Genomic DNA, 19,974 nt, shown 5'->3' with positions numbered 1-19,974 from the left:
ACAGCTGAAATTATTTTTGGGACATATATACTAAGTTATCTTTTTCCTATTGTAGCCCAGTTGTGTAATTAAAGAAATATATGTACTTGTAGATAAATATGGCAGAGAGAGTAGGCAGAAGAACCACGGCTACTGCACCAAATTCACTTCACCTATTTAACAGAGTCCCAATCTTCAAATGGGTTCCTGCAATTCTAGGAGGATGCCCAGGTAGTTTTCACTATATGATATAGTAGGTATAGTGTTACATTAATATTCTTATAAAGCTATTCAACCTGCTCAAGTGATTTCTGCAGCTGACAAGCATTTGCCAACTGACAGAGGCATGAGAGCAGTTTAAACAATTAAGCAGGTTCTGTCTGTGGCTGACCTCCTATGGCCACGCACCTGCAAAACCTCCACCTACATTGCAATAGGGACACTGAAAAGTGGAGCAGTTCACCATAGTACAACTTACAATACCTAAATGTCAAAGTAAGAGAAAAAAATAATCAGAGGGAAAAGGAAAACCACTTATCTTCAGACTACAAATGCACCACGAATCAGTGACAACACATTATCTTCCTTAATAATCTGAAACTCACTATTATAAAATAGGAACATATCAATTCAGGACTGACTGCACAAAAAATACCCTACCCTCATGTATTTCATTTAAGCATCCTGATGATAACAGAAGATATTATTTTCCTTTATTCCTTTTAAGCCTTGTCTGTTAACAAGTTTTGATTTCCATTTGAGCATAATTTCAATAAATTAAACTCAGTGTGTTCCTATTTTACAAAAAAGAAAATGCTAAATCCTAAACACAACTAATACACCTGTTTATAACCAATTTTTAGCCAATTTTGTGCAGAAATGCCTGTTGAACAAATATAACATTCAACTTTTCTCCCAGATGGAATGCTAGTATTCCCTAAGAAGAGTGACTAATGAAACATGTTTTAAAGAACCTTTTACTGAGGATTTTCTATTTCAGTGTTTCAGATAATTAGGTGCATTTAGTAATAATAAAGGGAAAAATATTAATTGAAAATATATACTCAAAACTATTCAGTGTAACATTTATGGTGGACATTTCACTGAGATTCATTTATTCCTACAAACTACTTTGCTCTTCACATAAATTCTCCTCTGAGAAAAGTTTTGCTACTAAGTTTGATACTACTGATGTTTGTAGATGTCTCTTGCAGGAAGGGTGAGTGTTTTGAGTGAGTGTTGTTCCACATGTATCAAGAAACAATAACCAAAGCACTTATTGTCCTTTCTGAAGATAGAATGGTGGTTAATTGATGAGCACAAATTAATTAGTTAAAAGTACAGCTGTACATGAAGTGTAGAAATGGAGTTGAGGTAGCTGAAACAATGAAGACCTACTGGATTTGTAAGACAGATACCATGACTAGAGCACAGGTAGGAGGTAATAAATCTAAAAAAACCCCATCATGTATGGGGGGTGGTTGTGAAGAGCCTTGGAAGGTTGAAAGCTTGAACACAATGCACCAAAACAGGAAAAAGCAGAGGACAATGTTTCAGAGTGAAGCTGGTAAAAGAAAAAGCAGCCAAGATTATACTAGCAGCTGTCTCACTTAAATGTGTGCTTTTCTAAGAGCAACATACATCTGAGAATATTTTTTCCATTTATTCTGCAGTTGATAATTTTCCTCTACAATGAAAATTAAAAATAAAACTGACTTGCACTGACTTCTAAGGCATAAAATCTAAAATTCCATTCTGCAAATCTTCCTATTCTCCATATACACATTTCTATGTTGATTTAAGTACCTAGATTGTCAGAAACTTCACTACCCTCACTTCAGCTAGAGGTTATTACTTGGCCAGCCTATGGATTACAATACCAGGACATGCAACATGGGTTAGGACAGCCAAAAACCAGTATTCTTCTCAGACATTAAGCTTCCTGCACTTTTTCATGACTTCAAAAATACATTTCACTCCCAGCTTCTGCTCCAAATTGTAGAAATCCTTCAACTTAGTTGAACTACCAAATCAACAAAACACTCAACTTTCAAGGAATAGCCCCACTTTTAAAAAGTGTTTTTCTGTTCAGTCATTTAGGGTTTTTGTAATGTTAGAATTCTTAAAAGGGGAAAAAAAAAAGGGAAAAAAAGACAGGAAAGACTAGAATGATGTTTTATTCCTGTTTATACAGAAAGGGTCTCTGCCATCTGGGGCCAAATATTTACATTAAAGCAAGTAACATGATGAAAACAAAGAAGAACTGCATGTGAAAACTGGCAGAAGCAAATAGTTCATCTCTATTTTTAAAATGCATCAGATGAAGCATACCTGTATACGCTGTGATAAAGAGAGGCCTGAATCTGCAGGGACAATCTGTATTCGTTGTGGAGTCCCATCCATTAGTGTTTGTGTACCACCTTCCTGGGAATGTGTAACCTAGAAAGAAGAAACAAACGTAATGGACTGACAACAGATGTACTATTTTAACAGATCCACTACCTTAATGGATTAAACCTTAAGGTTTCATCAACTTCTAATTTCTCTGAACAAGGCCACAGAAAATCTGACACTCTTATTTTATAAAAAATGTGAATGCTTGAATCTAATTCAACACCTTAATTTTTCCAATTGGAAAATTCTAATTTAAACCCATTTGGAAATACCTTCCAATGTGAAATTTACAAATACTTTAAGTAAAGCAATTAATTGTTGACAAGTCCATGTATGCCAATCGAACTGAACATTTACTATTGTTGATGTTCATGAGACAAAATACCCATCATCAAAGCTGTGCTGTGTTTGCAATAAATGTACTTTAATGGCTCACCTCAAGTGACAGAAGGGTTTTTTTGTATGGAAATACAGCAATTGTCAGTTTCAATTCTGTTTTTCTGTTAAAGAATTCTATGCTGGAGAACTATTAACAAAGATAGGGAAAACTAATAAATTGTGTGAAGTCTGCAAACAGTATATCTTGTATTAAAATCTCTGCATGAATGCTCTCAGACACAATTCATGGAAGTTTTTTAACAATTATCAATATTTTAAAAACTCTTCACACTCTACAGCATGTGAGGTAAGGTATTACTGTTTATCTGTCAATAAAAATTAAGGATAGCTGCTATTTGTAGAGGGATCACAAAGGCCAGATTTTTTGCAGTATAAAGAGAAGTTGTCTTCACAGAGTTTACAGACACCTTCAAATTGAAATTTTCATCTTAAATTCCCAGGTAACTCCAAAATCTTTTTGCTATTCACAAAACTGCCTGCAAAATCCTGCAAATCTGTATTACCAATAATTCTCAGTATTTACACCATTATACTCCACTACACCCGACTGCCCCTCTGCCCCTCCCAATTAATATAGAGAACAGATATGTCTATTGCAGTAAAGGTACTCTTTCATAATAGTTTGCAAAGGTTTTTCGTTCCTCCTGGATCAGCTTCCTGATTTTGCAACCATAACATCATCTAAATGCTAGTACCAGCAGACAAAAGCAGGCCAGACCATGCAACTGGAGGTCAGTATGAGAGGGGGATGGGGTAGAGGGTAAGACTTCCCCTGGCAGCAGAAATACAAGCTCCCATCAGCCTACATTGATTTTGAAGCTTTACCCAATAAGGTGTTACTTTTGGTTGCAGAGTCATAATTTACTTGCTCCTCTCCTCTCAGTGTCGTAGATAAAACTGGCTCATTAGTCATTCCATGATCTGGAACAGGACGCCAGTGCAAGCTGAAAAGCAGCCCAGCAAACAAAGGCTATTCTTAGCACAGATCAACCTTCAATCCAGTCTCCACAATGCTCAGAAGCAGATGTATCAGAGCAAACAAGTGAGGCTAAGCTGCTGGGGTGATTGCTTAAGCTGCCAGCACCACCAAAAGAAATGCTTTCTGTCAAACTACTGCCCAAGCCATTTCTGGACACTGCTTTCTAAAAATACCCAATTTTTCTAAGTACTTTTAAACAATTCATCCCCTTCTTTGCTTAAGTAAAGGACAAAAAACTACTCAGTACCCAGCAGCATTTTCCTTTCAAGAGAGGTACTTTGAAGCACTGAAGTTCTGCATCAGCCATTCAAATCAACAGGTACACGTGGTGATTCAGAAGCGGTTCGTTTTATGTTCATTTACCTTTGCCTTACAAAATAAGCTACATATTATAGACTGATTTACATTTGCTCCCTTAAAATGTCATGATCCACATTCTGTGTAAGGTAAAACTGCTTTTTAGCCCCACAAAATATAAGCTTGACACTTCTACATTTGTGCAGAATTCAAGTTTTTTTTTACTGCAGTTAATATTGGTAAGAGTAACTGCAAAATTTGTTATAAATTGTGCTTTTTATGTGTGTGACAGATTGTTTCAACAACTATGTATCTTTCCCCTGTTACAGTAAACTTGGCAGGATTGTGGAAATGAACCACCATATACTTAGTATACCCAGACACAGATTAAAGAAAGAAGAATGCTGCAAGCTCTCGGCAGGTAGCTTCCCTACATGAATCAAGAAATATGGTCTTGATGGAGAAACAGGAATTATCTCGCACTGAGCAAGAGATGACTGATGGCAGAATCTGAGCAATGACAATCACTGCACAATGCCCCATATAGACAGGGTTATATTTTACTTCAGTGTTTTGCTTTCATGCAAGAAGTCATAAATTAACAAAAGCGTGTTTGTGAACACCATTGTAAAACTGTGGTCACAATTTTGTGATTTAAAATGCTTCATGAACAACAATTATAATAAAAAAATAAAAATCTATGTACAAAACACTTCTGACCATTATTTCAATGAGATACAGAAGCATTTCCATTCTCCTCAATATTGAAACACCATTTCCTTTCAGTTTCTTCTCTCGTAAGTTTTTTTTGTAAATTTAATTAAAACCACTTCAACATTCAAGAGAATTATAAATGCTAGCAAAAATACTGCTGAAGTTCTCTAGATCTTAAACTATGATTTTTCAGTGCTTACAGTGATTAGGAATGCCACCAAGCAATTACAGACTGTAGGTAGGCAGGAATATAAGTTATTGCATGGAGGCCCCTGTGAGACTGCTTTCCTTGCTGATTCCACCTTTCAGGCAGCACATTCATGCATGGCATGCACCTCTGACAATAATTTTGGCTTAAGGAGTCCCAGCTTGCACTGCCCTCAGGGATGCCTTTCAGTCCTTCCAACCATGCACCTGGCTGGGCCGCACCTTGTACGAAATAAGGACATTGATCACAACCAACACAGAGACGACCTTCATCCACTATGCTGTAATTAAATTTTTTCCTTAGTTTTGTCCACCAGATGATGACACACAGAGCTTACCTGAGCAAGACTAGCATTGCATGAGATGAAGCGGTTAAGTGAGGACTGGGAAACGGTTAAGCTGCACTGCTGCCAAATATGGTGTGCCCATTTCAGACATGGTAAAACCCTGCTAAAGGACAAATCCTTATCTACACTGCTGACAAAACAATAGCCATGGAAACTGTAGAACAGTGATTTCACCACAAACAGGAACAGCTACAGCTCTCTGCAGCACTGCACTCTGCACTTTCACTCCGCTTTCCCCCCTGCCTTCCTTTGGCTACCAGCCATCTTTGTGCTGGCTCTGGTAGTCATTGGAGCCTTCTCAGACCCTACTCTATGCTAACCCAGCAGAAAACCTTCCACCTGTTATTAGCTTGCTGTTGGTGGGGAAATTATTAAGGAAAGAAACAGAAAAAGGACCCTGTCTCTCCCATCATACTAAGTCACCTCAGTATCTCCTGGAATCACATCATGAAATTGAGAAACAACACCCACAGAGGCTAAACACCATCATCACACCATCCTGAGTGGAACATACACTTCAGCTAGCTTTGACTAGCCTTGTACTGTAAAAAATAAACAAATTTAAATGGGAAATACAGCCCTATTTAGACCTCAACAAAGAATTATAGGCCCAGAACAAAACTGCATTAAACATAAGTTCTCACAATGAAGAAGACAAGTAATAAAAAGAAAACACCATCCCATAAACCCATTTATGTCCTTTTGAGATAGTCTTAGCAACACTCAGATGCTATGAAAATAAAAGCTGTGAGAATTTATTCAGAGTAGAATTAACCATCCCATTCCCCACTACAACCTTTCCATCTGAAATCAAGGCTGAGAAGAAATAAAATTACTTGTGAAGTCTATATCTAAACAAGAATCCAGGAGTGGATATTTCAAGCTAAAAAAATAACATTTATCTAAGATAAATAAATTACTGCCTCTATCTAATTTAAAGTGGTGCTAATTTTAAATAGTCTATGCTATACTGACACTATCTAGATAACTATGTATACTCATCCACACTCTCAAACTGTGCATCTCTGGCAGTTCTCTGGCTGCAGTACACAGATTCTACACACAGGTCACAGAGAACCAAAACTAGAAATCTGCAGAAACAGGAGCTCAGTCTTTCTTTTGACAAATAGGAAGCACATATTCACATGAAAGTGAAGAACATGGCAAAACTTTACTAGTGAAAATAAAAATGACAAATGAAGTAATAGCATAGTTGTAAAGTAATAGCTGTGTCCTGATTTTTTTAACTAAAGTTGAGTAAAGCAATTACACAACGAGATGGCTCTCTGAAAAACACTCCAGGCTCAAGACAGCAAGCTGAAAAGCTAGTGACTTACTGGAAACACTGCTAGATTGTTCTTTATTTCTGTGGGGCAAATTTTGGCAAAAAAGGCTATGCAGGTAACTTCAAAATGGACACAGTAGGTTCTTCTGTCTTCTGAGGGAAGTGTCCAGAAGCCTTGCCTGTACCAAAAATTTTCTCTTGTGATTTTGGTTTTTATATATCAGTCTGTGCATTTTACTATTCAATTTCTCTTAAATAGGACTCAAAATTTATGTACCTCTCCCATTTGCTGTTCAAAAATTTGATGGGCCAGTTCCTCTATGGTTGCCATGATCTTTAATCACCAGAATTTCCTGTCAAAGAAAGGAAAGAAGATGCTTAACATCTGTAGTTTCGAAAGTAAGAATATCCTGGGGAAAATATAGTTCACGTAAGTGTGTTCACAATTTTATGAAGATGACATCCCTGCAGAATTTAAAGTTTGACTATACTATGAAAATAAATAATTTACTATTTTAAAACTTTGTATTGTTTTATTCAAATAACTCATACAGACACTTCCTATTTTTCCTCTTCTGCTTTTCCAACAAGCAACACTATAGTAAAATCACTGTGAGAACAGAAGCCTATTACTGACCATGATATCAGCAGGTACATATTTAATGTCTTAAAAAACTGGAATACAGTCAGTTTTGTTAATGCAAATCAAGAGGGGCAAATCTAACTTCCTCTGAATTCATATAGTCATATAATATATGACTATATGGATTATATTAATTCATATATTCATATAATATTTTTTAGTATTAACAGGAGTGCTTGAAGGTCAATTTTGTAACTAACAGGAGGCAGTACTTGGGACACAGAGAGTAAGTGTTTTAAAAAAAATATGTTGTTTCATTATCAATACTATAGCTACAGCCTGAGCCCAAATCCTCATAAGAATTTTGTGCAGTTTAACGGACACTGCTACATTAATGCGCTATAAGGGATTCAGATGCATGCCTCGTTTATTTGGCAAGGCATATATTATATTATTGATATACAAATATTCACTAGTTATTCAGTACTTAAAAGGAACATTCACAAATTATAAAGTACTGTATAAACAATTTTACTGACAAAAGTGAATTAAAAACACTGCAATACCTACTTCTTGTATGAACAACAACAGTACTCTTTATTACACTAATACTGGATTTCATTCTTCGACTTTTCTGGAACTCCTAGGAATTACCTCTTCCTCAGTGAATCTCAAAACCTCCCCAATGAGGCATGCAAATAAAAAATTTAACACACTTTTAACTCAAATTTAACTCAAGCTAATTCTGCTCTTAAAATTGGAAAGACAAATCTTTTTTGACTAGAGCAAGAATTGCAAGCCTTGGAGGTGCGCCCAGTGGTATACTAAAGCCTAATTAATGTGTGAAAGGGGAAATACAGAAATATTTGGGCACTGCATACCATTATTAATCACTCACTAGCATGCTGCATTAATAGTTAAATTAGGACAAAATATAAAAGGCATGTATGTAGAGATGTGATACTGCAGCTTAGGCTGAAAAGCATTATCTCCTAGGAAGATCTAGGTGTCAGCATCCTTGCAGGAGCACTCTATTAGCCCACTTCTGCATCCAATGAGCTACACCACAATCACTATTCAAGGAGCACTTGGAATTTTCAAGGCAATGTGTCTTATCAGTGTTTTCTTCTTTTAAATAAAATACTAGCAACAAAATATTGTACTGTTTACATGGAGAGTGCCAAAAATGCATGCTACTTCATTACAAGTCAACAAAAAAAACCCCACTTTGAGGTATTAATTTGCACCAGATAGTCAGTTCTCCTAAATCAGATGTGACTGCCCTCACAGTCAAGATGTATTAGTAAAACAATATTAGCTTGGAAACTGAAAGTGATTTAAACTGACATGTTTCACCTTGGAGTAAAGCAGTGAAGGAACACAAATGTATTCAACTATGATGCACCAGTCGCAGGGAGTCCTTATGGCTCTCAGGCATAAATCCCAAGCAGTGAATTTTTGAAACTTATCTAAAAGAGACTCCTTTAAACTACACTTGCATGAACACAGAACATCAAGTACACAAACAAGACTGAACTCTTATGATGAAGAGGAACCCGAAGAAAAGGTTGAACCTCTCCTACCTCTTCATGCTGTCTGGAACAAGCACAAGGAGATTCAACTTATGGATGCATAACCAGCTGTCAAAGCTACACAAATCATCTGAGTTTGAGCATGTGAGGCAAGCACACAATGGAAAAGGAATGTACTCACTATTATTGACAAGAACTTACATATTAATCACAGGGTGTTTTAGATTTTGACACTTGCACTTTCAATTTGCGTAAACATTCAGAAGTAGGTTCTTTTGTGTGTTGTTACTTTATTTAACTCAGTGATCCCTAAACTGAAAGGCACTAACAAAACTAGTATTTGTAACACCAGTACCCTGTACTAAAATATCTTAATTGAATCACCTCCAATAAACCATGCAACTTTGCTCTGAAGAGCATGTATAACAGTGAAAAAATTCACCTTTGATATTTCACGTATAAACTTTAGGCAGCATTTCATGTTGCAGATCAACTACAGATACGGAGAACTGAAACAGGTGTTCCTATCCCATTTTTCATATTTAGTTTCTAATTTCATCTCCTCATGTGCTGGCATACACATAATGCTTGAGAAGTCAGTTCAAGCAAGTGAACTGTCAGAAACTTCTTCTTTACTTGCAGAGACAAGGAAATTTCAAAAGCAGTTTGAACAGAATTTACAGCTCACCCCCAGGAAGGAGGTCCTGCTTGCCCTGAACAAGCTGCAGTGGTCTTGACCACACAGGAAAATTCAACTCACTAAAAGTAAAGAAAACTCAGCTGGCAGAAATGCAGCAAACATCACCTAGGTAAGCACACTCAACTGATTTCTTTTGCAGTCAGATTCATTCTGTTGCAGATGAAAGAAAGGGAGAACATGTTGTTGTAAGTCGAGAGAGGAAGGAAAAGAAGATTTGAGGAGACAAACCTCCATTCCATTATTATTGCTGGGAAGTTGATAATTCAGTTTAACTGCACCATGAAACGGTACCCACTGCTTTGGGCCCAGCCAGGTGCCTGATGCAGCTCACTCTGGAGCCAGACAAGCTCACAGCCACTTGAGCAAAGAAGGTTACCTCTCTGAGGAGCAGCCAACTGGCAAGCTATGCATCTTGCTCTGGGGACAGAGGAGCAGGACATGTCAAGAAAAGCTATCTACAAATTCTCACCTACCTTTGGGACAGCTGTAAAAGGTTTTGTGGTTCATATTTTTATTAGAGTAAAAAGGTCTCTTACCTAGAGTATCTGTGTTAGACTTCATATCAGGTATGCTTTATCATTCTTTAGACATTCCTGCAAGGAATTAAGGAGAAAAAAAAAACTTCAGCAGTTTTTATTCTATTATGTAAATTTTAAAATTTAGCACATTTTTCATGTTTTTGAAAGCTTCTTCTCCTGAACTACTACAGCCAACATTCTCAGTGTCTGAATTGTTTCACATGAAATGATATATATATTCTAAATTCAAAGCCACCTGGAACTGAGAAATCTTCCCTGAACACCTTATAACCTTCATTTCCCAGCAAAGACAATTACTTGGGGGATGAAGGAAAGGCCACAGATGTTGTCTACCCAGAGTTTAGCAAAGCCTCTGACACCATCTCCCCCATCATTCTCCTGGACAAATTGGCAGCTCATGGCTTGAAGAGGAGTGCTGCTCCCTGGGTAGAAAACCAGCCACCTGGCTAGGCCCAGAATGGTGGCAAATGGGACTACATCCAGTTGGTGGCTGGGCACCAGTGGTGTTCCCCAGGGCTCAGTACTGGGAGCAGCCCTGTCTAATATCTTTATCCACGATCTGGATGAGGGGATGGAGGGCACCCTCGCTAGAGTTTGCAGATGATGCTAAGTTGGGCAGGAGTGCTGACCTGCTGGAAGGTAGGAAGGCTCTGGCAGAGGGATCTGCACAGGCTGGAACAATGGGCTGAGGCCTAGGGGTGCTGGTCAACAGCAGCTCAACAGCAGCTGGTCAACACAAGCCAGTGTGTGCCCAGGTGGCCAAGAAAGCCAGTGGCATCCTGGCCTGGAACAGCAACAGTGTGGCCAGCAGGAGCAGGGCAGGGATCGTCCCTCTGTACTCAGCACTGGTGAGGCTACACCTCAAATGCCACGTCCAGTTCTGGGCCCCTCACTGCAAGAAAGGCACTGAGCTGCTGGGGGCAGAGAAGTCCAGAGAAGGACAATGGAGCTGGGGAAAGGTCAGGGGCGTAAGTCAGTGGATGAGCAGCTGAGGAAGGTGTGGGTGATCAGCCTGGAGAAAAGGAGGCACAGCAGAAAATTATTGCTCTCTACAAGCACCTGAAAGGAGTTGTAGCAGGGGAGGTTTAGATTAGATACTAGAAAAAACTTCTTCACTGAAAGGGTAGTCAGGCGTTGGCATAGACTGCCCAGGGAAGTGGTGGAATTGCCATCCCTGGAAGTGTTCATAATGCATGGGTGTAGCACCAAGCTTAGCGGCAACCACGGGGGTGATGGGCTAACAGCTGGACTCAATCTCTTTACAATCTTAATGATTGTAAGTATCATCAGTCTGAATTTTGATCTTCAATAACAAGAAGTGATCTTCAAGGTGTTCTCATCTAACATAAATCTTCTTGATTTCAGAAATGTTCTTTTCCATGCTTGTCAAAACCATGCCATGCACATTCAAAGGACACACAAGCCCATATATGAGAAATGTTTATTCCAAGTACAGGAAAGAAGTAAATGGAGTCTATTAATTGACCGGTTTTTCCTTAGAATACTCTCTTCTCTTTTCAAAATGAATGAGACAAATGACAATAAACCAAACTTTATTCAGATGCTTAAGACTGCTAATCACATTTTTAATTTCACATTTCATCTTCTAGGATCTGCTTTATGATATCCAACAGTTAAAAAAACTGTAATATTAGTTATATGATGACTACAAGAGAGAAAGGAGAGACAAGGCTCTTGCCAACATACAAGCATTCTGTTGTTTATAAACACTGCCTAAATAGTTTTTACCTCATTTATATCTCACTTTGAATACTCTTGCAAAAATTATTTTCAACTGCTGCTGTTTCAAAGAGCAAGCCTACAGCCACTTATAACAAGTACTGTCTGACTGCTGTACTGGTTTCCCTTTTCCACATCAGACTAAAATCCTTGCCTTTACTTTTACCACAAAATTTCTGAAAAATTAAGTGGTAAGAAGAGCTTTGTCCCACAGCCATTTAGCCAATGACACTGTCACAATTTAAGCTCTCACTTCCTTCTACAACTTTCTGCAGATCTACCATTAAGATCTGACACACTGCAAAACTACAGAAAAACCAATATTTCTAAAATTTTCCTTTAAAAAGATGTGTTGCTGACAACTATGTCAAATTAACAACATTAAGACTGTCAATATGATTAGACTGCTGCCTCTGCAAATGTACAACACATTCTAGCTTGGCAGCCTTGTATTCCCTTAGTCTGTGATGATCCTTTTGCCTATTTTCTTATTTCTGGGAACAGGGGAAAATCTCCTTCTCAGAAGATACAAAGCACAGAAACGTTTTGCTTCTGTTGCTCTAGGTACAGAGTGACACAAATGTCAGCATCTGTATTTACACTGATTAGACCTGCTTTACAAGGATAATCACTGAACTTGTTTTCAAATTTATTCCTTGAGTGTTTCACAGCATTATTTGCCATGTAATTAAATAAAAAATGAAGCTATTTCAAAAACATTTGAAAAAATAATAAACAGAATTGTAAATCCATCCCTTTTCCTTACAAAAGATCAATCCCACCCATCCACTAGAAGCAGCATTTAAAAGCAGGCATTTTGACAGAAGGCAAGCATTAGACTTCCTCTTAAATGCACTAAAATGCACTTATTGCTCTTCTGTTCCACCTTCACACTCAAAATGCTACCAAAATCTTTTTGGCTGTAAGTTACATACTGTTAGTCTATGTCCCTAGTAAATGAATTAGTCAGCCTTCTTGACAAGACTCAGAATTATTTTTAAATGCATCACTATCGTCAGTATAAACTGGCTGGTGGTGAATCTGGCATCACAAGTTCAGTGGCGTTCCACTGCTACTTTAGATAAGCACTCTGTAGGCTGCCATAGCAGTGGAAAACTTTCCCTAGTTTGCGCCAATTAAACCCCTCCTCTCTACTTCTTCCTCAGCTTTTATGTGCCAGAGTTTTCTCAATGTTTTAGTCAAAACAACTTATGAAATACTTTTTAAAGTATTTCAGGCTTACTTCAACTCAAATGGGTCAGGAAACAGTCCCATGAGAGCAGACAGCAATTTTGAAGGTTGGTAGTCAGAAGCACTAACCTCTCCACTAGTACAGTTGAGTTATACCCAGAAGACATCACAGTTTAACTTACCCTTCTCCAGGGATAAAAGTTATACAACTTTAATTGTCCTAGTAGGAGGTTCCTATTAATAGTATTTTTAAATATCATACCAGGGTAGTCTAAGGACTTTAAAAGTAGTTGCAGGAAGTATATTTCTTTATGTTTCAATGCTTAATTTGATATGACATCTCTCATTTTATTATATTAGACTGTTGGTATAGCTGCTCCACTATCAAGTGCCTTGATTCTGATGTAATGTCCTTGAAATGAGTAAGAACAAACCACATCAGCATGAAGACTGTCAACTTTACTTTTTGTTCTTTTATCAGTGTGCTGGTTTTGGCTGGGGGAAAGTTAATTTTCTTCACAGTAGCGGATATGGGGCTGTGTTTTGAATTTGTCATGAACACAGGGCTGATAACACAGAGATGTTTTTATTTCTGAGCAGTGCTTGCACACAGCCAAGACCTTTTCTGCTTTTTGTGCTGCCACACCGGTGAGGAAGCTGGAAGCACATGGGAGGTGGGTGGCAGATACAGCCAGGACAGAAAGGTATATTCTGCACCATATGACATCATGCTCAGTATATAAAAATGGAAACAGGAAGAAGGAGATGGGAGTGATGGCATTCATCTTCCCAAGGAACCATTACACAGGATTGGGCTCTGCCATCACATCAGATATTCAGCCAGCAACCTGCCCTGGAGATGGCTGAACACCAGCTTATCAACTGGATACAGTGAATTATTCCTTGTTTCAATTTGCTTGTCTGTGTGGCTTTTGCTTTCCCTCCTGAACTGTCTTTATCTCAACCCACGAGTTTTCCAACTTTTACCCTTCCGATTCTCACCCCAGTCCCACTGGTGGGGGAGTGAGCAAGTGGCTACCTTGGGTTAAACCATGACACACAATAAAGACAAACACAGGAAGGTCAACATGACCTTTTAAGAAAGCTCAAAAAGTTAATATAATAGAAAACTAACTGCAAAAGAAGAGGAAACAATCTCTCTGTAGTCACACTGCTTCAGTACTGAAAGATTTCAACACACCTCAATGTCAACTAAGGATTTTAGCTCAGGTCATCACATTGGGCTTACAGGTATTCTGTACCTCAAAATGGAAAATAGTCCTCACTTCCATTATCAAACTAATCATATACTAATTAAGAATTCAGCATAGTTTGTGCCAAAGTTGTTTAATAAACTCCTACACATGAAATAGAATGCACTTAATGATCCCTCTGTGATTAAACATGCCTGAGTTAGTGCTTAAATAAGTTAAGGAACCCCCCAAGATTTCTTTATACTTGAGAGCAGTTTTCTGCAATGCTTTATAGATAATAAATTAAGCCAAGGAATTCAAACATTTGTGAAACAAATGATGTTACTGTGCTCTGTGCTTCATACAGGAAAAGCTCAATGAACATGGCAAGCTAAATGAGCTATTCTTGGATTATTGTTCTATAAACCACACTGTTCAAGAGGGTAGAACAGCTGGCAGATTTAAAGGAGTAAGATTATCAATGAACTGAGGAATATTTATGTAACCCTTGACACCCAGTTAGATACTGTTTTTTAAATTCGCATGAGATCAAGATTTAGATAGTGCATATCTAAGAGACAAGTAACAACATGAAACTGAAGCAGCTGGATCTGCAGGCAAGCAAAGGAAAATGAGATGCTTGCAAAAGCATAAGAGAGTAATTAAAAGGCACAGAGCGATACAGAAAGAGATGCATTTGTAGGCATGCCTGTGCAATTAATTTAGAATCAGTGCTCTCACTATCCTTTCTTGTAATCAAGTGCTACAATGGAAGGAAACAGGAGAAAATAATCACTAGGATAAATTTTCAGGTGACTAACAAATCATTTTTACAGTTTGGGTCACCAAAAGGATAGTCCCACTTTTAGGCCTTGGCTTTTGCTTCTTTTATCATGGTATCTCTAGAACCTGCCCCACCAGCTACATGTGAGCTGACTTAGTTCACCAGTCCCATAACCAACCGGGAAAAGAAGGAGGAAAGGCAAGGAGGCTGTCTGCAAGTGTAGTCTACTCACATGAGCACTGGCTACATGCCAGAGCTAGACAACAAGACAGCCACTTAATCACATCAACCTGCCCTGTGTACTATCAGCCATAACCTGCATCTCCACCTGAAGCCTGCAAAAGGACATGAGAAAAAAACCCCAAACTGATTCCCTGCACCAGAGCTGAAGCCACACCAGGAACCAGGACCAGGAAGCTCATCTGGCTGAAGACTTCTCCATTCACTGGGTTAGGTTCAGCCAGGTCCATTTCAGCAGGCACAGAAAGATCACCCTGCACAGGGAGGACAAACCTTTCTTTCTGAACACCTGGAGACAGTACCTCCTCTATGGTACAATCAAAGTATTTCATAAGAGGTAGCCCCACTGCTGGCTTTGTTCCCCTCTGCATTTGCCTTCATGGATGTATACCTGTAAACTCATCTTCTGACTTTATTCACCCTGCACCTAACAGTTGTTACACAGAATACAGGAAAAGCAAGTGGAAGCAGAATCAAGAACATTTATTTTTGGAAAAAAGCCCACAATGTTACACCAGCTTATCTGTAATGCCAAATTGTCCATTCAGGTGTTATGCAAGATGACCATTTGGAGTATTCACTCAACTACAGCCACAGATGAGGCTGCTGATGCATGAAGGTACTCTACAGAAATCAGCAAACCTTTTCAACTACCAACAGTCGTACTACCAATAAGACAACCCATACAAACTTGCACATCTGCATATCCATGGAAGCTTCCTTCAGACAAAAAGGAAAAACAAAACAAAAAACCCAAAGAAGCAAAACCCCCATACAACAAAACTGAGTTCCTCACACATCCTTCCAGTAAATCACTGTTGGCATTGTTCCATGTAAAATATTCTGGGGGATGAACTGATCAAGAGCAGCCCTGCCAAGGACTTGAGAGTTCTCCTGGATGAAAGGCTGGACACAGCAATGTGGATTGGCAACCCAGAAAGCCAAACATGTCCTGGGCTGCATCCAAAGCAGCATGGGCAGCAGGGCCAGGGAGGGGATTCTGCCCCTCTGCTCTGCTCTGCTGAGACCCCACCTGCAGGGCTGCATCAGCTCTGGGGTCCCAGAACAGGAAGAACATGGAGCTGCTGGAGAGAGTCCAGAGGAGGGACACCAAGATGATCAGAGGGATGGAGCACCTCTCCTGTGAAGAAAGGCTGAGTGAATTAGGATTGCTCAACCTGAAGAAGAGAAGGCTTAGAGTGACCTAACTGCAGCCTTCCAGTATCTGAAGGGAGCCCACAAGATGGAGAGGGACTTTTTAATTAAAGAACATGTAGTGACAAGACAAAGGGGAATGGCTTCCAACTGAAAAAGAGCAAGTATAGATTAGATATTAAGAAATTCTTTACTGTGAGGGTGGTGAGGCCCTAGAACAGGTTGCCCAGAGAATCAATGGATGCTCCATCCCTGGAAACATTCAAGGCCCGGTTTTATCGGGCTCTGAGCAAAATAATGTAGAGCGTGGCATCCCTGCCCACGGCAGGCAGTTAGAACTAGATGATCTTTATGCTTCCTTCCAACCCAAGTCATTTTGTGATTCTCTGGTTTTTTCCTTTGTTATCAACTACACAGGATTAGGTTTTGTTAAAAGGGTGTGGGTTTGTGAAATTTTTTTTCTTGGGTTTGGGATTTTCTTAATTCCTATAAACATGTTAAAAGCATGCTGAAAAAATCTTCATATTAAGTCAAATTAAGAGTCATGCTGACACACTGTCCTGCTAATACTTCAAAGGAAACACATTACTACACTAAATGGGGTAGTTCTCACACCACGAAGTTACTGCTAAACTATAAACAGCAACCTCAACATATTTGGAATGAAATAACCTTTTATGAGAGCTAATATGACAATAGCAGAGGGTTTGGCTTTAGTTTTTTAGTGGTTTATATTTTTCAAGTTTCCACTTTGACTTCCGACAAAGGCATTCAAATACTGAGCTTAGTCCAGCCTGGCTTACTACCAAGTTGAACAAAAGTAATTTAGGCTAAACAAATGTAAGCAGCCTTTTAGAGAAGGCCTGGCAAAGTCAACAAAATCCATCTAAATATTGATACGGAAAGGCAGGTCTTAGACCATGATTTTCAGGAAGGAATGTATTTCCTTACAAAATCTGCAGCACTGCATCATCAGATACATGGGGCTCAGATAGCACAAGTCGTCTTCCAGTCTCAGAGAACTGGAATTTTAAAGAGTTTGGTTTTACGAAAAATAAATCCTTTGCTGATTTAAGATTTTGGCAAGTAATGCAGTAATCTCTGGAATTAAAAACTGATGACTGAAGGGTAAAAATATGGACAGGTCTGCATACACAAGAGTAAGAATTTAATTAACTGTACCTTCACAGTTTTATCCACAAAATTCTACTGATATAATTCTGTTTTGTGGCAGGTTACTTGATCCCAGTAATGTACAGGCACAAGTTTAAAGTGCTAAAAGCAGCCAGAAACACCACTGAGGGGGAAGGAATAAAAAAAAAATTAAAAACTTTGCCAGAAAGTAACCCAGGTACAGCTTAGTTTCCCCTGATGGTCACTGTTGGTGGCACACTGCAGCCTGTGTGTGACAAAAAGCAGAGAGCTGTGCCAGGCAGAGCCTGCGGGGTAACCTCCCCAGCAGGTTACTGCTTCCTCACAGAGGATGTCCAACCCACCACAGGCCTCAGGGCTCCCTGATCTCCATCAGCCAAAATAACTGAGGCTAGCAAAGGTTACTATTAGAAGTGCTTAAGCCAGGATGGCTGCTGAAGCAGGACAGACACACACCCTGTACCAGCTGCAGCACTTGGCAGCTGAGAGCCGCACTTCATCCACTAGCAGAACAAACACGGACAAGTTAAGATGTGACACCGCTCTAGTTCTTACATACAATTAAAACTCCTTATTTAAGCAAGAGGTACTGCTTTTGTTTTAGGGTTTTTTGACCCAAACATTAGAAGCAAATTACTTTCTTTAGGGAGAATGCTTTCCTTCACAAACTCCAGGGTAAGTTCAGCAAATTCACTAGCTGCACAAACTTTAATTACATAATACATTAAGCACATGATAAATTAAAGCAAAAATGGAGTATAAGCATAGGGCACAAACTAATCTTACTATTGTAAATATGAAGTTTCACATTATGGATCAAAACCAGTTTTCACTGGACTACCACATTAGCTATAAGCATTCTGTAGCTGTATTTCACAGGTGAGCTATTTAGCTGCATGCTACAGTATCAGTGGGGTTTTGTTTGGTTTTGGTTCCCTGCACACCTGCCTCCTCCCCCTGACCTTTAATAACAATACAATCATGAAATGATGTTGAAAGGTACTTCTGGAGGTCATCTGGGTCAACTCTCTTTCCCCTAAAACCATGTCAGCTTCAGTTCCACATGTTGCTTAGGGCTTTCTCTTCACAGGCTAAGAACCTTAAACTGAAAAATTAAGGCAGACTTTAATAAAAGCACCAAAACCATTAAAACTCCAAACAAAAAAAACCCAACCAACCCTATTCCACAATATAACCTACAATATGACTATTTTCTTAAAGATACCAGAACTCCAATGAAACTTGTTCCCTTCAAGAGTATGTTTCGCAAGAAAATACAACCAGTAAGAAAACCAGAAATATAAGAAATAATTCTTAATAAGAATTGAGGAGAAAAGTTAAAGCTGATTTAACTTATCTACTGTCAGCTTCTTTCTGTAATCTTGATTTGTTGTTGCAGAATGCAGCAGACTTAGCAAGAGGTGTCCAGCCATTCAGAGCAGTGCACAGGAAGTGCAGAAGCAGCTGAGAACTGCACACTCCTCCGGGTGATCTCAGTTACCTTCCTTGTATGTGCACACATACAGCTGACCACCATCACATGAAAATACTTAGTCCTGTGATAAGAGAGGTTCAGCAATATCTCTGGAGAAAGAGCTACAGAGAGCAGCAGGCAAACATTTCACACACCTTAAGACTTCACTCAAACAAGTGCCCCTGAATAAAGTTGAACAGCAAGGACCAAGCCGTGGGCTAAACGCTGTATTGGACATTTCATGTCACAACCACCACCCATGGACTAAAGGGGGTGGGGAAAATATTCACGGAATTATTTTCAGAAAAATAGCTTTCAGAAAAAGCCATACAAAATTTCAAAGAGTCACCAGATGAACACTGTCTGAACTGGCACAGAAATGGTGATGTTTTCCCACCAGATACTTCTACTTGCATAACTCTGATTGCAAAACCAGGAAGCTGTCCTACAGAAAACTATTTGAATTTTTTTCCCATCTTATTTTCCATTACATGGATGCAGCTCTTCCTGCTACACCACTTCGCAAGTCCACTCTGCTGACATTAGTAGTTTCAAATCAGAGATTTCACATAGGCATGAATGCCTGATTTTTCAAGAATCATGTTCACACACTCGTCTTTCAGTAAAATCAGTATCAAGACCTTTTTTCCCTCTTCTGTTGTATAAGTTCACTTGTACAACACACAGCATCTCCCCTATTCCCTCCACAACCTGCAGATGTAAGCGCATCCTGGGGCATGCGGCCGTGCTTTTTACATCCACAGCAATATATGGCAACAAAGGAAAAATAAAGACTCCACAAACTCCGCAGCTCAGAATAAATGCCCCACCCAACCAGACAAAATAAGGAACAGCGACACGGTCATCTGACCCAATAAAAATAATACCGGGTGTTGCTCAGGACATACCGCCTTAACCCAAATAAACCCAGATAGCCGCCAGGGATATACAAGAGGAGCGAACCGGCGGGGCGATGCCGTCGGCAGGCAGAGAGTGCCTGGGGGGTTCGGGGAAGCGCACGGCCGCCCCCCGGGAACGCTGACGCGCAGGGCTCGGGAGGGGGAAAGGGAGATGCACCGAGGCCAAGCTA

At 39.3% G+C, this 19,974-nt stretch overlaps 1 protein-coding gene across 6 annotated transcripts in view; it reads right to left on the bottom strand.

The window, feature by feature from the left end:
• The window catches only part of LOC131591417 (nuclear receptor subfamily 2 group C member 1-like), a 45,747-nt gene that overhangs the window by 25,168 nt on the left and 605 nt on the right, over positions 1 to 19,974 (bottom strand). For 2 of the 6 annotated variants that reach the window (XM_058862089.1, XM_058862095.1), the window contains exons 2-4: positions 9,953 to 10,009; positions 6,879 to 6,954; positions 2,311 to 2,418 (exon numbers count right to left, since the gene is read on the bottom strand). In XM_058862089.1, coding sequence (XP_058718072.1) covers positions 2,311 to 2,418; positions 6,879 to 6,932 — 162 coding nt within the window. In that variant the 5' untranslated portion in view covers positions 6,933 to 6,954; positions 9,953 to 10,009. Of the gene's footprint in view, positions 1 to 2,310; positions 2,419 to 6,878; positions 6,955 to 9,952; positions 10,010 to 18,763; positions 18,875 to 19,792; positions 19,816 to 19,974 lie in introns of those variants that run through there. The other 4 variants (XM_058862092.1, XM_058862091.1, XM_058862094.1 and 1 more) reach the window with 4 other exon arrangements.

Source organism: Poecile atricapillus, chromosome W (genome assembly GCF_030490865.1).
Source record: "Poecile atricapillus isolate bPoeAtr1 chromosome W, bPoeAtr1.hap1, whole genome shotgun sequence".
NCBI classification, from domain to species: Eukaryota; Metazoa; Chordata; class Aves; order Passeriformes; family Paridae; genus Poecile; species Poecile atricapillus.
This window is presented reverse-complemented; position numbering and strand designations above follow the sequence as displayed.